The sequence below is a fragment of the Macaca mulatta genome, chromosome 4 (assembly GCF_049350105.2).
Source record: "Macaca mulatta isolate MMU2019108-1 chromosome 4, T2T-MMU8v2.0, whole genome shotgun sequence".
NCBI lineage: Eukaryota > Metazoa > Chordata > Mammalia > Primates > Cercopithecidae > Macaca > Macaca mulatta.
The window spans coordinates 172519709-172540326 of NC_133409.1; the positions used below are offsets into that span (position 1 = coordinate 172519709).

The 20618-nt window shown below is 42.1% G+C and overlaps 1 protein-coding gene and 1 long non-coding RNA gene across 8 annotated transcripts in view; both read right to left on the reverse strand.

Moving 5' to 3' along the window:
• LOC144340573 (uncharacterized) overlaps positions 1–20618 on the reverse strand; it is a 309543-nt gene that overhangs the window by 66354 nt on the left and 222571 nt on the right. The gene's annotated exons all lie outside the window — the stretch shown is intronic.
• GCNT2 (glucosaminyl (N-acetyl) transferase 2) overlaps positions 3791–20618 on the reverse strand; it is a 109520-nt gene continuing 92692 nt past the window's right edge. For all 6 annotated transcript variants that reach the window (XM_015135525.3, XM_078000962.1, XM_028847844.2 and 3 more), the window contains 2 exons: positions 11624–11716; positions 3791–6707 (listed from right to left, as the gene is read on the reverse strand). In XM_015135525.3, the coding sequence (XP_014991011.1) occupies positions 6517–6707; positions 11624–11716 (284 nt within the window). In that variant the 3' untranslated portion in view covers positions 3791–6516. The remainder of the gene's footprint in view (positions 6708–11623; positions 11717–20618) is intronic.

Sequence of the window (20618 nt, forward strand, 5' to 3'; positions counted from 1 at the left end):
TCCCAGTTGAGTAAACCGCTTCCTTCTTTAACTCAGTGTCTGAGGGGTTTTGTCTGCAGCTTGTCCTGCTACATCATTACCACACATCTGCTTTCTTCTCCACCGTCTTCTAAGGGATGCGACCATGGACTTGCTCTCTCTCTCTTCCATCCTTTTCTTTCATCTCATTTTCATAGTCTGGAATAGAGAATTTTCTTTTCCATATGTCAGCCTGTTTAGCTGCTGTAACAAAATAGCATAAGCTGGGTGGCGTAGAAACAACAGAAATTTGTCTCTTACAGTTCAAGATGCCAGCAGATGTAGTGTCTGGTGAATCCAACTTCTTAGTTCTTAGATTACACCTTCATGCTCTGTTGTCACATGATGGAAGGAGGTGGCTCTCTGGGGACTCCTTTATAAGGCCAGTAATCCAAACACCCCAAAGTCCCCACCTGCTAATACTGTCACCTTGGTGATAAGGTTTCAGAATATTAATTTGGAGGCAGGGCATGAATATTCAGTCTATACCACCATAGTACAATTTTCACCAGGAAATATCACTTGAGACCAATCCCTTGCTGTCATTTGGTCTACTCTGATATCTCTACATATTATTGGGACTCACCTTACCCATCTCGTCTGTCCTGTGCAAAGGTAAATGGCAGCTGTTACCAACTCTCGACACACAGCAAACATAGAATTAAAAACACAGCAAAACTGATTTTGATAATAGAGCTTTGTTTCTGTAAGATGCTGACATAAGGAGAAACTGAGTTAAAGATCGAGAACTCTGTAATGTTTTTATAACTTTTCTCTAAGTCTAAAATTATTTCAAAATTAAGCTTTTTTTAAAAAGCCCTCTAAAACCTTCATTTTTGCCTGGCTTACAGCCAATGGCCTGAACTTGAAACCATTTACTTTAACTAACCCGGCGTTAACTTTTTCAGTGACTTCTCCTAATATCCTGAGTCCTCCATCACATTACTCCCTGGGCTCATTTCTGCAGTCTGATACTTGATGTTGAATGTCAGTTTTTGAGTCCTGTCTTTCTTTCTCAGGTATTCTTTTGGATTGTTCTTCCAGCCCGTCTCGTATAGCCCCCCAGATCCTTCCCGAGATGCAGGTTGGGCTTCCTGGGCTCAAACAGGATTGTCGAGGTTGACCTTCCATTCGGCCACTGTGGATTCCCACCACTTTCAGAGCTTGTAGGTGTTCCTCATGGAAAGGTGAGCAGAGTCAGCTTCACCCACGTCCTCCTCCTCTCAAAGACATCGTAGTTCCAAGGTCAGAAGTCAGCCCTTGGAGGTTGTCCACTTATGTGTTTTCCAGTTGGCTTGACCCCTGAATCCCTAAACCATCCCATCCAGTAGAGGGAAAAGTTACAACAGACACCTTCCAGCTCAGGCATTTGTGTTCCCAAGCTCCAACTGTGTGGCTCTCTGTTTAAATGGATCCCTGCTCCAATCTCTTGCTTGGCATACGCCACTGTACTCAATTCTAGCTGTTCAAAAAAAAAAAAGGCAGGGGCAGTAACCTTTTTCCTTACCTTTTGAATTAATATGTGGGGAAAAAAATTAAAAACAGCAACACATTGTCACTCATAATTATATCAGTCAACAAAAAAGAGATAGAAACTGGGATTTAAAAAATTAGAATCATAACATTTATATTTATTTTCTGCTATTGTAATTCTTAACTCAATAAAAGGTATCTACTAAAAAGCTATATCAAATCTCCAACAACAGTAATTCAACGTGCTTTTTAATGTTGGAAACAACACAAGGAAAGTTGCTACCACTGCTACTAGTTAAAATTGCATTATGGGCAGGTGCAGTGGCTCACGACTATAATCCCAGCACTTTAGGAGTCCAAGGTGGGAGGATCGCTAGAGACCAGGAGTTTGAGACCAGCCTGGAAAATATCGTGAGACTCCCATCTCTACAAAAATTAATAAAAAAATTAGCCGGGCATGGTGGTACACGCCTATAGTCCTAGCTACTTGGGAGGCTGATATGGGAGGATCACTTGAGCCCAGGAGTTTGAGGCTGAAGTGAGCCACGATCATGCCACTGCGCTCCATCCTGGGTGACAGAGCAAGACTTAGTCTCTCTTAAAAAAAAAAGTCTAAAACAGCAAGTTGCAAAGATATATTATTTCTCTTATTTATATAATCAATTCATTTTGAAAAAATATGCCACATATCTATGTGTTTATGGTATTCCCACTGTATATACAAGCACATACATGTAACTGAAGTTTGCCTCTATAACTGTGCTGTCCAATGGTAGCCACTAGTCACATGTGGTTTTCTAAATTAATTAAACCTGGCCAGGTGCAGTGGCTCACACCTGTAATCCCAGCACTTTGGGAGGCTGAGGCAGGTGGATCACCTGAGATCAGGAGTTCGAGACCAGCCTGGATAACATGGCAAAATCCCCTCTCTACTAAAAACACAACAGTTAGCCGGGCGTGGTGGCATGCACCTGTAGTCCCAACTACTCAGGAGACTGAGGCAGGAGAATTGCTTGAACTTGGAGGTGGAGGTTGCAGTGAGCCGAGATCGCGCCATTGCACTCCAGCCTGGGTGACAGAGTGAGATTCCATCTCGAAGAAAAAAAAAAAATTAAAATGAAAGCTAAATAAAATGTAAAAGAATATTTCCCAGTCATACTAGCTGCATTTCAAGAGCTCAATAGCTTGTGTGAGTGGCAATTATATTGGGCAGTGCAGATGTAGAACATTTTTATCATTGCAGAAATTCTACTGGACAGCACTGGTATAGATTACATCAGTACACTGAGAAAGTATTTAAGAAGATATACCAGATATGACCAGGTGTGGTAGCTCAAGCCTGTAGTCCAGCACTTTGGGAGGCTGAGGCAGGTGGACCACTTGAGCCCAGGAGTTTGAGATGAGGCAGGATAACATGGCAAAACCCGTCTCTACAAAAAATACAAAAATTAGCCAGGTGCGATGGCGCATGCTTGTGGTCCCAGCTACTTGGAAGGCTGAGATGGGAGGATCACCTGAGCCCAGGAGGTTGAGGCTGCAGTGAGCCATGACTGTGCCACTGCACTCTAGCCTGGTTGACAGAGTGACTCTGTCTCAGAAAAACAAAAACCAAAAAAGCAAATAAGTGATTACATCTGGAGAAAGTAGTGCACTTTCTATTCTATATTCTTCATTATTTCCATGTTTATGAGCATGTATGTATTTACTATTATAGTTTAAAATGTTTTTCACTTTAGTTTTAAAATATTTTTATTTGGAAAAAATATGATGGATAAGATGTCCTTTAAATGATTTTTTTATTTTTTATTTTTAGTATTGATCATTTTCCATGTGTCTGTTAGAGGCAATATTTAGCAAACTTACAACTGAAATGCTGCTCAAAAACGTTGGCACTTGATCAGTAATTATGGTAATATTAACATAAAACTTTTTCCTAATTAATATCTTGATTTTTTCAAATGAATAATAAAGGCAGGTAAATAATAAGTTAACCTATTCCTGTCTCAAATTTTAAGAACAGTTGTACCCTTACACCCCCCCCAAAAAAAAGGTTATACCCAATTCAAATGACACTGATCTTCTATTGCGTCCTCTTCTCTCTATCACTCCCAGTTACTCTCCCCAACAACCCACAATAGGAAAGTGTAATGATTTTTCAGTGGATGGATGTTTCTTAGACAGGTATGCATGTATGTATGAATGTAAATTTTGCTTAATACCAGGAGAATTGCCTTGTTAGACATACCCTTTGGTGGATTTTTAACCAATTGTCATATAGAAATACACAGTATCCCCAAAGTGGAAAACAATATATTAATTTATTCCCAAGAAAACAAAACACGGAACCTCATCGAAAACAAACATCAGATACAGTAGTTTCAGGGCATTCCCATGGCTGTCAGAAATCCACTAGCCCAAACACCATGCTCTTCCAACATTAAAGTGTTTAAGACATAAGAGAGATGACCAACAACATGCATGTAAACATCAATTCCAGAAAGATTTCTCGTTCTACATGAGAAACATCCAGTGTAAAAAACGTTTCTTCTTCTCAGGTGCTGTCATTGAAATAAGTTGAAAAGAGACAATTTTTAAATTTCACTGCTGACCCTGAGTGCACTCCCTATCCCCCCACCTATTTTGTTTTGAGACAAAGTCTCGCTCTGTCACCCAAGCTGGAGTGCAGTGGGGCGCTCTCAGTTCACTGCAACCTCCACCTCCTGGGTTCAAGCGATTCTCATGCCTCAGCCTGCCAAATAGGCACATGCCACTAAGCCCAGCTAGTTTTTATATTTTTTAGTAGAGATAGGGTTTCACCATATTGGCCAGGCTGGTCTGGAACTCCTGGCATCAAGTGATCCACCTGCCTCGGCCTCCCAAACTGTTGGGATTACAGGCGTGAGCCACCGCGCCTGGCCCAAGCCAGAGCTCTTATAAGGGGACTCATCCCATCATGAGGATCCCACACTCGTGACTTCATCTAAACTTCCCTTACCAAAGTCCCCATCTCAAATACCATCACATTGAGGGTTAGGGCTCCAACACATGAATTTTGCGGGGACACAGTCCCATCTATAGCAATGGTAATTTGTGCTTGGAGCCCACTCTGGCCACCTTAGCGGGGCTGGCCTCTCTACATGTGGCCTTTGAGGGTTGCTTATGTGACCAGCCTTCCCTATTCCTTAACTCTTTACCACCCAAAACAATTCCATTTTTTTCAGTAGCAAGAAAAAAGGTTTTACTTAAAAGTCATTCCCTTTAAATATGATTGACATTCAACAGGCACAGTTATAGAAAAAAAATAAAATTGTTCATTAAATGTGTCATCCATTGTAGTAACTGCTTTTTGTTAGAATAAATAAATATTTAGAAACAACGGTTTAGTATTACAGGAGTAGTAAAGTAGACTTCACATTTTTTCTGAGCTGACAGGAGTTCTTCTCAATATTAACACTGAGACCATTCTTAAAATCTACCCTCTCTGGTATACTAAATATGGCTTTATTTCACCTTCTCTCAGTAAATCCACCTCAGGAAATGAACCGAGAAGACCAGTAACAGAGTCCTAATTCTCACACGGAGAAATTGTTCCCTGGTGCTATTACCTTTCTAAGCCTCAGTTACTTCATCTGCAAAATGGGAGTAATTATATAAGGTCCTCAGAAGACTGTTGTGAGGTTTGAATGAAATTAGATACATAAAGGAATACCAGAATGGCTGGAACACAACAGGCCCTCTCTCCGTCTCCTCCTTTCTCCCTCTCTGTTGAATAATCTCTGATTTAACCCTTAATTTGTAATTACTGATCTCCTGGGTCTGGTATCATGCTACACAGCCCTGTGCGTTCCTGTATTAAACTACAATCACTCTGCAAGATTCTCCAGAGGAGGCTTTCCGGTGTTGACATTATTGCCAAGATTTTTAGAGTGAAAAAGCTCTTGTGTTTCCTTTTTGTTTCAGTACATGTCCTGTGCATAAGAGACACTCAAGAAATGTTTATTGAATGTAGGCTGAATGAATGAATGGATGGATGGATGAGGGATAAATAACAGAGATGCTCATCTACAATTGAAGGCTCTTAAAAATCGAGCCACTACTATCAGTACCAGGCATTGTAAAGCTACTCAGAGCATACTATAGTTCAATTAAAAGCCTCACAGGATAGAATTTGGTCTCTATTTTGCAAGTAAGAGAATATCAGGGAGAGGGGGGAATCACAGAAGAGGAAAGTGTTCCAGACTTCAGACTAGATCTATGTGATAGCACCTCTCTTGAATGCATATCTCCATTCTTGCAAGGACTTTTTAGTGTTCTCAATGGAAGACATGACATAGCGACCAGCCTACATTCTGGCATATAAGAGAGAAATGTTCTATTTCCCCGAGGTCCTTTTACTGAAGCAACAGACAGTGAATTCTGTCTTAAAGCATATCCTGTTTCTTGTTAATGACTTTATACTATATACAGAGATTTGGCCATGAGTAAACCAAAAATGCTAGTGTTGAAACTCAGAAACAAGATCTATTCTCCATTCAGGTAGCTTATGTTTTAAAGGAAATTGGTGAATTACCCAGAAAGCTGTTTCAGTATCTGTCTGGTTGAGCACAGTGGTGACAGTTAATGTGTTATAAAAGATTCCTTCTTCAAAGAAACCTAATTCTTAGTTTCTTAGATAGTATTATCTACAATTCTCTTTTTTATTGGAACATTCGAATATGAGTATCTGGTTCAAAGATCTGAGGTCATTTAAAATTATTGTTGATCCTAACAATAAACTAATATAAAGCTGAGCATCAAGAAACAGCAAGACTAAAACTGGCCAAAGTGCCCGGATTGCTCTACCCAGCCATCCTGTTAGTGTATTTCACAGTGTCCAGTGGACATTTTAAGTATAATTATTTGCCAGGTCCTGAAGCTATAAACGTCCTGAAACCATTAACATTACGAAGGCAAAAGTATCTCACAAAAACAGGCTCCTCTTCCCAACTGCCATTTCCCTTCAGTCATGAGTAGCTCATGAATAGCTCAAAAATACCAGCTGGGTTGTATCGCAGTTTCGCTCTGATTGAGGGTTCTTTCGCGATGCCTCAGTTCTAGGCATTCCACGGTAAGGGGGTAGGTATTAAGCTCAAACTTGTTAGCAAACAGGCTTGGTGAATTAACCAGCCACTTTAAGTCTCCGTTTCCATAGATACAAATACCATGTACATAGTGGCCTGCAAAAGAAAGAACAAGAAACAGAGTCAAAACATGCTTGCTTTCAAAAGGGTGATGAACTTACAGAATACTAGAGGTACTCTCTGACTAACTACAACTGTGCCAATGCTACAGGATTCAAATGAAATATGATTGTGCAGTCTCAGCCCACAAAGAACTGGAACTCTATTTAGAAGAACAAGAGGTACAAATACGTTATTCGAAAAAAAAGAGAGTTAAATCATAGAAGGCATAAAATAACAGATGTAAATATTTTAATTGTTATGTTAATTACTGTTTATTATGTCAATATTAAAATTAAAATTGTGTTAGTAACATAATAGGTGTTACAAGGCCATTCATATACAGTAGTCCCCCCTTATCTGCAGTTTTGCTTTCTGAGGTTTCAGTTACCCGAGGTCAACCATGATCCAAAAATATTAAGATATTTTGAGAAAGAAAGAGAGCATATGACTTTTATTCCACACAACTTACTTTTATTCACATAACTTTTATTACAGCATATTGTTATAATTGTTCTATTTTATAATTAGTTATTATTGTTAACCTCTTACTATGCCTGTTTCAAAAATTAAACTTTATCATAGATATGCATGTACAGGGAAAAACAAAGTACATTTAGGGTTCCATACTGTCTGTGGTTTCAGGCATCCACTGAGGGTCTTGAAATGTATTCCCCGTGGATAAGGGAGGCCTACTGTATTACTAAATGAGAGTTACAGATGAGAAGTCCTACAGTGGTACAGGTGGAAGAGGTCTTTATGGATTGCATAGGGTACATCTTTTTCCTGAGTTCTAGGCTATCCAAGTGCCTACTTTATATCGCTGCCTAGATGTGTAATAAACCTCAGTGATGTAAGATGTCAATATTGAATTTTTTTTTAACCTCAATAGCTTTTGGGGTGGGGACTTTCTGGGAGAGGCGGTTTTGTTAGGAATAGGTTAGAAACAAGAATAGTAGGAAGTTGCAATCATTTTCCAGAGATTCCTCTGGGCACATAGTAGGACAATTGCTGGTTGACCGACTTCTCAGACTGAAGGGTTCTCATAAGTATGGACAGTCCTTAAAGATTTTTGAATAGAAGAATCAAATGATGAAACTGATTTTAGCAAGATTAATTTTGAAGTGTTTTGCAGGGTACATTAGAAACCAAGAGGCTGCAGTAGTAACAAACTGGAGAGCTCGTTCAAAGTTAATGTCTGTGATGAGTGAGAAAGGGACGATATTGAAGACGCTAGTACAGAAGGACAGACAGAATGTGGTGATTAATTCAGTGGGCTGGGAAGAAGCATAAGAGAGAGTGGAAGTCACTGGGGAAAGACGCCAGAATTGTAGGAAGTGAAAGAATGACCAGGCGGCGAGAACCGAAAACACAGGTCTTAAGCACATGCTTAAGGAAATGGAAGTGAACAAGGAAAGAATCTTTCGGCCTGGAGAAAGCAGAGGGTTCATAGACAACTCGACGTCTTCAAGATAGGGGAAATGAGTACACGCTTTGGAGAGAAGGAAAAGAGGCAGCAGAAAGGGAGAGGCTGAGAATGCAAAAGGGTAAGGGTCCGAGAGAGGGGGCCCACAGATAGCTGAGACCATAGCTGGTGGCCTTTGTTGGGAGGATGGGTGACTTTTCCTCTTGAAACAGGAGGGAACAATGAGAGAATGTGTCCAAACCGCTCTAAGATGGTGGGACAGCATGACATGACAAGGGACTAGATGATGAATTTTGATCACATATCTTGAAAGTTCTTTTTCAAGTTGAAATGGTCGCTTTTGAGAATAGGAAAGACTGTTTTAGCATAACCTTGTGATATGGTTTGGCTGTGTACCCACCCAAATCTCATCTTGAACTGTAGCTCCCATAATTCCCACGTGTTGTGGGAGGGATGCAGTGGGAGATAAATGAATCATGGGGGGCGGTTCCCCCATACCGTTCTTGTGGTAGAGAATAAGTCTCATGAGATTTGATGGTTTTATAAGGGGCTTCCCCTTTTGCTTGTCTGTCATTCTCTTTTTCCTGCCACCAGTAAGATGTGCCTTTTGCCTTCTGCCAGGATTGTGAGGCCTCCCCAGCCATGTGGAACTATGAGTCCATCAAGCTTCTTTTTCTTTATAAATTACCCAGTCTTGGGTATGTCTTCATCAGCAGTGTGAAAACAGACTAAGACACCCTGGGAACTTAAAGGTGAGCAGGAAAGCTGAAAAAGTGTCCCTTAGGAAGGGCACTAGGAAAATAATGGGTAAACAAAACGATAAGTAGGTAGCTAGGAGGCCTAGCTGAAGTTAGGTGACAGGACCCAATGATGGGCACGTCTTAAGAGAGTTCCACAACACCCTCCACCAATACTCTGCCTAGGGAAGTACAAATGGCAAAAAAGGCAGATGGTGGTAATGATTAGGGTTCGGAATCAGCCTTATAGGGTCAAAATGGCAAAGGGACTGAAAATGTTGGTGAGGACATCTTGTAGTGGCTGATTACAATACCCGGGTCAGACAGGGAGTCCTCAGAAGGAAGTTCACAGAAGGAAAAAGCTCGAAATGTTCAATTCAAACAAAAACAACATGGTTTAGGTGTGGACATAAAGCAGTGAACAAACTGGTCAAAAATCCTAGCTGTCTTGGAGTTTCTGCTCTGGGAATAAAGACAGTAAAATAAGTAGGATGTAAGTAGGTGAAGGAAACTAGTAGAGGTGACAAAGACATTGTAATCAGAGATGGGCACTCCAAGTTGAAGATCATTCTAAGTGCTAAGAGGCCTGATGAAGGTAATACAGGTTGGGTGTGGTGGCTCATGCCTGTAATCCCAGCACTTTGGGAGGCCGAGGCAGGTGGATCACGAGGTCAGGAGATCGAGACCAGTCTGGCCAACATGGTGAAACCCCGTCTCTACTAAAAATACAAAAATTAGCTGGGCGTGGTGGTGGGTGCCTGTAATCTCAGCTACTCAGGAGGCTGAGGCAGGAGAATCACTTGAACCCAGGAGACGGAGGTTCCAGTGAGCTGAGATCGTGCCACTGCATTCCAGCCTGGGTGGCGAGAGCGAAACTCCATCTTTAAAAAAATTAAAAAATAAAAAAACAGAACATAGGCAGGTGGCATGCACTATCCCCTGAAGAAAATATGGGCTGATTAAAGTAAATATATCAACATGCTTCAGAATGGACCGAAATTTCTTTATAGTGGCATGAGAACATTGCTGTCCACAGTGGGATGAGACCATCAAGAGACACATGAAAAAGAAGTTGGTGTAATGGAGAGTTGTAGAGATGGAGCAACTTGGAAATTTTCACCTGAAACATTTAACATTTAGGTGCAGGTAAGATGGGGCCGGGCACGGTGGCTCACACCTGTAATCCCAGCACTTTGGGAGACCAAGGGGGGCAAATCACGAGGTCAAGAGATCGAGACCATCCTGGCCAACATGGTGAAACCCCGTCTCTACTAAAAATACAAAAATTAGCTGAGTGTGGTGACATGCGTCTGTTGTCCCAGCTACTCTGGAGGCTGAGGCACAAGAATCGCTTGAACCCGGGTGGTGGAGGTTGCAGCAGTGAACTGAGATCTTGCCACTGCACTCCAGCCTGGTGATAGAGCAAGAATCCATCTCAAAAAAAAAAAAAAAGATGGATTGATGAGTAGAGGCAAAGCCTTGTTACCATAGGGAGAAAAGGCCAAACCGCTATATTGTCATTCATTCACTGATTCATTCGTTCAAACAATCACTTACTAAATAAATATTTATTACATATTATGGGCTGAATTGTCTCTTTAAATTCATATGTTGAATCCTAACGCTGAGTGTCTCAGAGTAGAGACAGGGTCTTTAAAGAGGTAATTAAGTTAAAATGAGACCTTTAGGGTGAGCCCTAATCCAGTATGACTGGTCTCCTTAGAAGAAGAGGCGATTAGGACACAGACACATACAGAGGGAAGACCATGTGAGAACACAGGGAGAAAATGCCACCTACAAGCCAAGTGGAGAGGCCTCAATAAACCAGCCCTGCTGACACCTGGATCTTGGACTTCCAGCCTCTAGAACTAAATAAATTTCTGTTAAGCACCCAGTCTGTGTCATTTTCTTATGGCAGCTCTAGCAAACTACTACTCATGCCCGGTATGTGCTGGGCAATATTCTGAATGCAGTATGTGCCAGGACTGATACAAACTCTTCTTCATAAAGTTCTATAGAAATGGAAATGACTTAGGATTTCTAGTTCTTTTCCATTTGGAGGGGAACCCTTCTTGCTAGTGTCACCTGCCATCCATCATGCCAGAGCTGTGCAAACCCCAACAGCTCTCCAAGCCACTGGGAAGGCTGCCTGTAGGGGGAGCAGGGACTGGCCTGAGGATTGGGGGCCCAGCTTTCTCTGTGGTGAGAACATGACATCACTTCTCCTCCTTATGGCTTTCCCCTCTGAATAGCTAGACTCTCAGAAGGCACAGCAAGACGAATAAACAAGAAGAAAGCTGACTCTATAAGAAAAAAAAAAAAAATCAGCCAGGTGTGGTGGTGCATGCCTGTGGTCCGAGCTACTTGGGAGGCTGAGGTGTGAAGCTTGAGCCCAGAATGTTGAGGCTGCAGTGAGCTGTATTCATGCCACTGCACTCTAGTTGAATGACAAGTGAGACGCTGCCTCTAAAGAAAGAAAGAAAGCTGAAAACTAGCAAGGAGAAAAAAATGTCACTATGATTTGAACCCATCTTTCCATCTCCCTAGGTAATTATAAGTCGGAGAACATCAGTGAGATATTTAAACTTATTTTTGAAGGACTGTGTCTTGAGCCTTTGGCTTCTCCAATAACTAACAGATTGGTCTAAATATAGCAGCAATTCTCTCTCCATGAGAACCCTGGATTCCACAGCTACCTTCCTGCTAACACCAACAGGCAGTGGCCTAGAAGCATGGAATGAGAGCCTCACCGTGACAGCCTCCGTGACTGTCTTCCATGTCACTCCACTTTATAGCTCTGAGGTTTCCAGTCCAGGATGCATTTGGCATAGAGCCAGGAACACCTGCAATGTTGATAAAGAAAAAACGTAGCGATGAGAACCATGAGAGAAGGGCATCAATTGCATCAATTAAGCCTCTAAATCAGGCTTACTTTCTTTCAGTTTATTACCTTTCACATTTCACACAGATTGGTACGTACTGATCTACCCATCTTCTGTTTCCTCCAGTTGATCTTTTGACCAGAATTTTAGTTGTTGACTCATCATCTAATTAGTATAACATCTAATTCAATCAATATACAAATCAATATACTAATACAGTTCTGATCCATTTACTAATACCTAATTCAGTTGGGGGGTGGGGTGCTGTAGCTTGGCATCTTGCTAAGCTAGGGTTTCTCCACCTCAGCGCGATTGACACTTTGGGCTGGATGATTCTTTGTTGTGGGGGCTGTCCTGTGTTTTGTAAGATGCTTAGCAGCATCCTTGGCCTCTACCCAATAGATGCCAATAGCACCGTCTTCTCAATTGTGACAACCAAAAACATCTGCAGGTATTGCCAAATGTCCTGTGGGTGAGCAAAATCACCCCATTTGAGAAACACTGTCCCAAATGTTTCTCAATAACCCTGTCTATGAAATAAATTTGGGTTGGTCATAGAGATTGAAGGGCCTATTTAATCATAGTTAGACTCCAAGATTATAATATATAAATCATTACTAGAGAAGAAGTTGCCAGACATAGTGGCTCATGCCTGTAATCCCAGCATTTTAGGAGGCCGAGGTAAGAAGATCCCTGGGCAACAGAATGAAACCCTGTCTCTACAAAAAATAAAAAATTAGCTGAGTGTGGTGGCATGTGCTTGTAGTCCCATCCACTTAGGAGGCTGAGGTGGGAGGATCATGTGAGCCTAGGAAGGTCAAGGCTGCAGTGAGCCATGATTGTGCTACTGTACTCCAGCCTGGGTCACAGAGCAGGACCCTGTCCCCCCCCCCAAAAAAAAAAAAAATTAAAAAAAGAAAGAAAAGGAAAACATGGGAATCAACATAAATGCAACCAAAGAGAAATACTTTGCTTTAGAGTTACAGCATTTTCCACCAGTGAGTAATGCAATCTGAATGTAATTTTGATGCAATGGCACTATGCAAATGCTATCTGTACCCAAATTACAATAGTCCTCTCTTAGAAGATTCTTTTTAATTATTGATAAGATATATTGTGGTAGGCAGAATAATGGCTTCCACCCACCCCCTCAAACACACACATACAGAACAGACAAAGATGCCCACATCCTAATCCCTGGAATCCAAGAATATGTTATTTTACACGGCAAAGGGGGATTAAAGTTGCTGATCAGCCGACCTTAACATAGGGAGGTTGTCCTGAATTATCTGGGTGAGCCAAATGTAATCAATCACAGAGGTCCTCAGCGTTGGAAGAGGGAAACAGGAGAGCTGGACAGAGTGACGTGATGTGAGAAGGCTCTCCTCTGACTCTGCCTTTGCTGTTTGAAGATGGGGGAAGAAGCCACCAGCCAGGAATGTGAGTGGCCTCTAGAAGCTAGAAAAGGCGAGGAACTGGATTGTATTCAGACCCTACAGAAAGGAACCTGACCCAGCCAATGCCTGGATTTCAGCCTAGTCAGGCTTTTGTCCTACAGAATTGTAAGACAATATATTTATGTTGTTGAAGCTGCTAAATTTGTGGTAATTTGTTGCAGTGCCAGTTAAAAAGCTAATACACATGCTAATGAGAAAAAAACAACTCAAGGGCTGTGTGCAGTGGCTCATACCTGTAATCCTAGTGCTTTGGGAGGCCAAGGCGGGAGGACTGCTTGAGGCCTGGAGTCTGAGACCAGCCTGGGCAACATAGTGAGACCCTATCTCTACTAAAAAAATTTTTTTTTTAAATTAGCCAGGCATGGTGGCTAATGCCTGTGCTCCCAGCTACTCAGCAGGCTGAGGCAGGAGGATCACTTGAGCCCAGGGGTTCAAGACTGCAGTGAACAATGATTGTACTTCTGCACTCCAGCCTGGGCAACACAGAGAGACACCAGCACCACAATTTTTTTTTTTTTTTTTTTTTAAATTAGCCAAGCATGGTGGTGCACTCCTGTAGTCCCAGCTACTGGGGAAGCTGAAGTGGGAGGATTGCTTGAGCCTAGGAGCTCAAGGCTGCAGTGAGTTTGAGTGCCACTGTATTCCAGCCTGGGTGACAAGAGAGGGATCATTCCTAAAATAAAAGAAGAAAAAAGCTACTTAAGACGATGAGTATTTTTTTTTTTTTTGAGACGGAGTCTTGCTCTGTCACCCGGGCTGGAGTGCAGTGGCCGGATCTCAGCTCACTGCAAGCTCTGCCTCCTGGGTTCATACCATTCTCCTGCCTCAGCCTCCCGAGTAGCTGGGACTACAGGCGCCCGCCACCTCGCCTGGCTAGTTTTTTGTATTTTTTAGTAGAGACGGGGTTTCACCGTGTTAGCCAGGATGGTCTCGATCTCCTGACCTCGTGATCCGCCCGTCTTGGCCTCCCAAAGTGCTGGGATTACAGGCTTGAGCCACCGTGCCCGGCCAAGACAATGAGTATTTTTAATAATTTTTAATAAAGAAAAAATTGGACAAGACCAATATTTTAAAGACATTTAATTAAATTAGGCTTTTAAAAATATTAATAAAAATGTGCATTTTCAGAAGAAAAAAGGTCTGTTCTTTTGCCCTGATGTCACGTGATTATATGATGATCTGATTTGTAACCAGGTTTCCTAACTAAAATTAAATTTTGTTACAGCCTTTCCTGTGAACAGCATGAGTCTTAAACCCTAAGGGCTCTCTATAAGGCAGGGGTCTTTTCTTCTTCTTACCTAAACTTGCATATATTTAATAAAAGTATTCAAGTATTCAAGAAAAACACTATTTATTAAGCAATATTTCTACTTCTTTAACTTGCATTTTAATACTTTACAATTATTTTGGTGCTTGCCTATCTAAAAAGAAGCTACCTTGTTTTGTTCTTAACACACATTTTAAAAGAATTGAAGTAAAACTTGTCTGGTTAAGCTGTGGGATGGGGAAGGAGAGTCTGGAAAGCAAAGAGAGAATCTGGCTTATTTACCTACATCTGTGTGATTAGCTGATGTGTTAGTATGAGCCAATGTCTATTAAATAACTACATCATAAAAGCATGAAGAGTACATTCCGATGACAAAAAGTCATTTAATGTTGAAATGACTGTATTTTTGAAAGCACAAGACATTTTTCTTCCTTTTCATTCTCTTTAATATTGATAATCCCAAACTGACTCTTACTCAGAAACAGATTCCATTATTGCAGAGATAAGATCGTGACATTTATAATTAATGACCTGTTGTCTTTATAAAATGAACACACAACACCTACTAACCTCCTGTTACTGAAATTCCAAACCTCAACTTCCATACTTTCTGTTTGATGACAGGTGTCAAACACATCTGTGCTTAGATCTTATTCATGTTTGTGCATTAAAACATTAGATTTTTAAAAGCAGAAGCGAGGAGAAGGGCAAACAGAACAAGTTGAATTCTACTCTTTTTGCGAAGAATCCTGGGGCACAGAAATATCTGGCAGAAGTAGGCACAAAGCTTTGCTATTCGAGTGTGGTTCTTAAGAGTAGGGGCGGCCGGGCGCGGTGGCTCAAGCCTGTAATCCCAGCACTTTGGGAGGCCCAGACGGGTGGATCACAAGGTCAGGAGATCGAGACCATCCTGGCTAACCCGGTGAAACCCCGTCTCTACTAAAAAATACAAAAAACTAGCCGGGCGAGGTGGCGGGCGCCTGTAGTCCCAGCTACTCGGGAGGCTGAGGCAGGAGAATGGCGTGAACCCGGGAGGCAGAGCTTGCAGTGAGCTGAGATCCGGCCACTGCACTCCAGCCTGGGTGACAGAGCGAGACCCCGTCTCAAAAAAAAAAAAAAAAAAGAGTAGGGGCATCAGCAGCACCTGGGAACTTGTTAAAAATGCAGAATCTGGCTGGACGTGGTGGCTCACGCCTGTAATCCCAGAACTTTGGGAGGCTGAGGCGGGCGGATCACCTGAGGTCAGGAGTTCAAGACCAGCCTGGCCAACATGGTGAAACCCCGTCTCCACTAAAAATACAAAAATTAGCCAGGTGTGGTGGCACATGCCTATAGTCCCTGCTACACGGTAGGCTGAGGCAGGAGAATTGTTTGAACGTGGGAGGTGGCGGTTGCAGTGAGCCAAGATTGCACCACTGCATTCCAGCCTGGGCAACAGAGTGAGACCTTGTCTCAGAAAAAAAAAAAAAGGAAGAAGAAAGAAATGGAGAATCTGGCCAGGCGCGGTGGCTCATGCCTGTGATCCCAGCACTTTGGAAGGTTGAGGTGTCAGAGGCATGTGAACCAGAGCAACTCCATCTTAAATGGGAGCTAGGTAAAAAGAGACTGAAACCTACTGGGCCGCATTCCCAGACGGTTACGGCATTGTAAGTCACAGGATGAGATAGGAGGTCAGCACAAAATACAGGTCATAAAGACCTTGCTGATAAAAACAGTTTGCAGTAAAGGAGCCGGCCAAAACCCACCAAAACCAAAATGGCAATGAGAGTGATCTTTGGTCGTCCTCACTGCTACACTCCCACCAGTGCCGTGACAGTTTACAAATGCCATGGCAATGTCAGGAAGTTGCCCTCTATGGTCTAAAAAGGAGTAATAATCTACCCCTTGTTTAGCGTATCTTCAAGAAATAACCATAAAAATGGGCAACCAGCAGCCCTTGGGGTTGCTCTGTCTATGGAGTAGCTGTTCTTTTGTTCCTTTACTTTCTTAATAAACTTGCTTCCACTTTGCAGTGCAGACTCGCCCTGAATTCTTTCTTTCGCGAGATCCAAGAACCCTCTCTTGGGGTCTGGATCGGGATCCCTTTCCTGTAACAGAGGCAGGTGGATCTCTTGAGTCCAGGAGTTCGAGACCAGCCTGGGAAACATATAGAAATCTCGTCTCTATGAAAAATACAAACATTAGCTGCACATTGTGATGTGTGCCTGTGGCCCCAGGTACTCGGGAGACTGAGGTGGAAGGATCATCTGAGTCTGAGAGGTCAAGGGTGCAGTGAGCCAAAACCAGGTCACAGTGAGAGCCTGAAAAAGAGAAAGAAAAGAAAGAAAAGAAAGAAAGAGAGAAAGAGAGAGAAAGAGAAAGAGAGAGAGAGGAAGGAAGGAAGGAAGGAAGGAAGGAAGGAAGGAAGGAAGGAAGGAAGGAAGGAAGGAAGGAAAGGAAGGAAGGAATTGAGATCCATGCCAGGCCTCTTGTACCAACATCCAACGTCAGCATCTTCACAAGATCCCCAGAAGATTCTTGTGCATGATCAAGTGTGAGTAGCTCTGAGCTGTAAGCAACGCTGGAGGAGGATGCAGCTTTTCCTAGGGAGCAACGGCACTGTCCTTTTTTCCTCCCCTCCTTGACCTCTCTCCGTCCGTCTTCATCAGATTTCTAGGTTAGTCTCTGACTGACTCTATTCTCACTCAAAATCTGCTCCTATGAACGAATCTGGTCCCTATATCCTTGGGTTAATTGCAACTAACTTGTTCCCACTGCTAGGAATATATGCATTTTAACAGACCTCTCACATCACCTCCTTGAAGGCATCAGCCCACCTGTTATAGGAGAAAGCTACACGGAACAGAGGGCCAGTTCTCACAGTGCCTTTGACTTCATAGCACTTGGCCACCAGGAGACTCTCAACCCATGTTAAAGGAACGAATGAGCATCCATTCCCAATGCAAGGGTGGCCCCATTGACTCAAGTCAGTCTTTAGTGCTGATGGGGAGGACGGTTTAGCTTGTGTGAGGATCAGACAGGCCTGGATCCTGTCTTGATTTCCCAACAGGACATGGCAACTTAAGGTGTAATAATCTCTACTTCTCAGTACCAAAAAGCATTTCTTCTACCTCTTTTCTTTTCTTTCCTTCCTTCCTTCCTTCCTTCCTTCCTTCCTTCCTTCCTTCCTTCCTTCCTTCCTTCCTTCCTTCCTTCCTTCCTTCCTTCTCTCTCTCTCTCTCTCTCTCTCTTTCTTTCTTTTTTGTTTTTCTGAGACAGAGTCTTGCTCTGTTGCCCAGGCTGGAGTCCAGTGGCATAATCTCAGCTCACTGCAACCTCTGCTTCCCAGTGTCAAGTGATTCTCCTGCCTCAGCCTTCCGAGTAGCTGGGACTAGAGGTGCGTGCCACTAACGTCTGGCTAATTTTTTGAATTTTTAGTAGAGACAGGGTTTCACCATGTTGGCCATGCTGGTCTTGAACTCCTGACCTCAAGTGCTCCACTCGCCTTGGCCTCCCAAAATGCTGGGATTACAGTCGTGAGCCACCATGCCCAGCCTCTTCTACCTTCTTAGCAAGCACCAACCCATTTCAGTTTGCCCTTCAATAATGACCTGGGTGACCAGCAATCATCTCTTCTCCGAATCTGTCCTGCTTGGTTCAACTTGCTTAGGGAAGTGAGAAAATATTCAACAAGACTTCTGGTGACAGCTCAATTTGAATACTTAGTAAGCATCACTTGATTATTACTTTGAAGAGATACTGGCAAGCTTAAGATTGAAGACCCTGAATGTACAATGTGCCCACTGGTCAGTGAGTAATTTGGCTTCGGCTGAAAGATACACAGAGATCCCAAAGCTACCAGTCCCATCACTCTTGCCAATATCCAGTTGCTCCTTCACGACTCCCCAAAAGCTTCTCTATTAAGCCTGTTTCCTGTCTCCCTCCCGCCAGAGACTGATCCCAGGCTGAGGACCATGATGGAGTAGACACTGGCCTAGGGATTGGGGAACTTCCATTCTCATTCCAGCTTTGCCATTAACCAGCTGGGTATCCCTGGACATCATCTAACGTCTCCAAACCTCACCTCTCAAATGAAGTAGGTAGATTTGATCAATGACTTTTCAACCTTTTAGACTGCAACCCATAGAAAAAGCACTGTATACTGTCATACACACACGTATATAAAGCAAACAAGTTTCATAAAACAATACCTATGCTTATTACATGCTATGCACTTGTTAATTTTACATTGTTTTCTAGTCTCGTTTCATCTTAAAAATTCGGATCAAAAACTACTAAAGTGATTTCTGTATCCTCTAATGGGATATCACCAGTATTGGAAAAATACTGGACTGGATTCTACTATTATTGTATTTGCTGTTAGGATCACTATTACTATTCTTTGTCAGGACTCTGGGAGGGTAGTTACAGGGAGTGTGGGTAGGAGCGTACCCTTCATTCACAAGAATCCTAGCAAAGGCCTATTTTTCATTATTTCTAGGACGGGGCAAAAAAAAAAGTCAATATTATCTGAGAAAACATTTTAAACTATAAAATCTAATTATCTCATTTGCTCTTCATAGGCTCATGTAAACAGAGCATTTGAGGCAAAGTTTACAGAGTAACAGGAATGTTTTCCTTGGGGCTCAGCCTTTCTTAGTCAAATAACTGCATTTGTTAAATATTCTTTGAAATGCAAGCTTTATTTATATTGACTTGACGGTCTCCTTATTATTCTTACACAGCTTGGTCCTCATTTTGGGAGAACTATCTGTGGTAACAAGTTCCAGAAATTGCTTATGATTTAAGCTCATGTATATACTTTTTAATTTCTTAAGTAAACAAGGAATTTTGTTTTTAAATGTTAAATAGCCAATGCTGATGACAATATATTGAAAGGGCTTTCTCACAATTCAAGGTGGTGCTGACATTGGTTCAGCCATAGAAAATCAATTTAGAAACATGTAGGAAAAGCCACCATAACTGCTAATTCCCTTTGACTCTTTAATATCTTCAAAATAAGCTAAGGAAGTCACTTTTAAAATGCAGAAATCTGTATATGAAGGTGTGCATTATGACATTTCATACAATAACTGACAGCACTGGCTTTGAAGTCGGATAGAGAAGCATTGCTACTACTCACTGTACAACTCTGAACAACTACCGAATCTCTTTAAGACATGTTATACTCGTCTTTAAAACCTCACAGGGATTTGGGAGGGTTAAGTGAGAAAAATCTAGGTGCAGTGCTTTGCAGTGCCTGGCATACATAAACACTAAATACATAGTTGAAAATATAATCCCTTTAATAAAATCACGGCGATAACGTATCTGTGGAAAAGACTGCTTTTTTACTATAATCTAAAGCAGCTTTCTCAACCTCAGCACTATTGACATTTGGGCCAGGTAATTTTTGTTGTGGGGGCAGACCTATGCCGTTTAGGATGTTTAGCAGCATTCCCGGTCTCTTTCCACGAGATGCCAGTAGCAGGCCCCCAACCACAGATGTGACAGATCAAAATCTCTCCAGACATTGCCAAATGTCCCCTCAGGTGCAAAATCACCCCTGGTTGAGAATTACTGATCTAAAGTTATAACAAAAACAAAGGCCAGGTGCAGTGGCTCACGCCTGTAATCCCAGCACTCTGGGAGGCTGAAAGGGGTGGATTACCTGAGGTCAGGAGTTCAAGACCAGCCTGGCCAACATGGCGAAACTCTGTTTCTACTAAAAATACAAAAATTAGCCAGACATGGTGGTGCACACCTGTAATCCCAGCTCTTTGGGAGGCTGAGGCAGGAAAATTGCTCCAACCAAGGAGGCAGAGGTTGCAGTGAGCCAAGATGTCGCCACTGCACTTCAGCCTGGGCAACAGAGTGAGGCTCTGTCTCAAAAAAACAAGCAAACAACAACAAAACCCCACAAAAACACCAGAATATGAAATTGTACACTATTAATAAACCATGCACAAATATTTGCATGTGAAATGTGAGTGGAGGCAATACCAGTGTTTTCCTTACTTATAAAACTTTCTTTAATGTTGTATTGCTTTTATATTTTTTATAAAAGTTTATTGATATACATCTGAGTTTTATTTGCTTCATTGATTTAGTAATTGTGACTAATTCTAATAATTAAATTGATTAACAACAAAAAAATGGA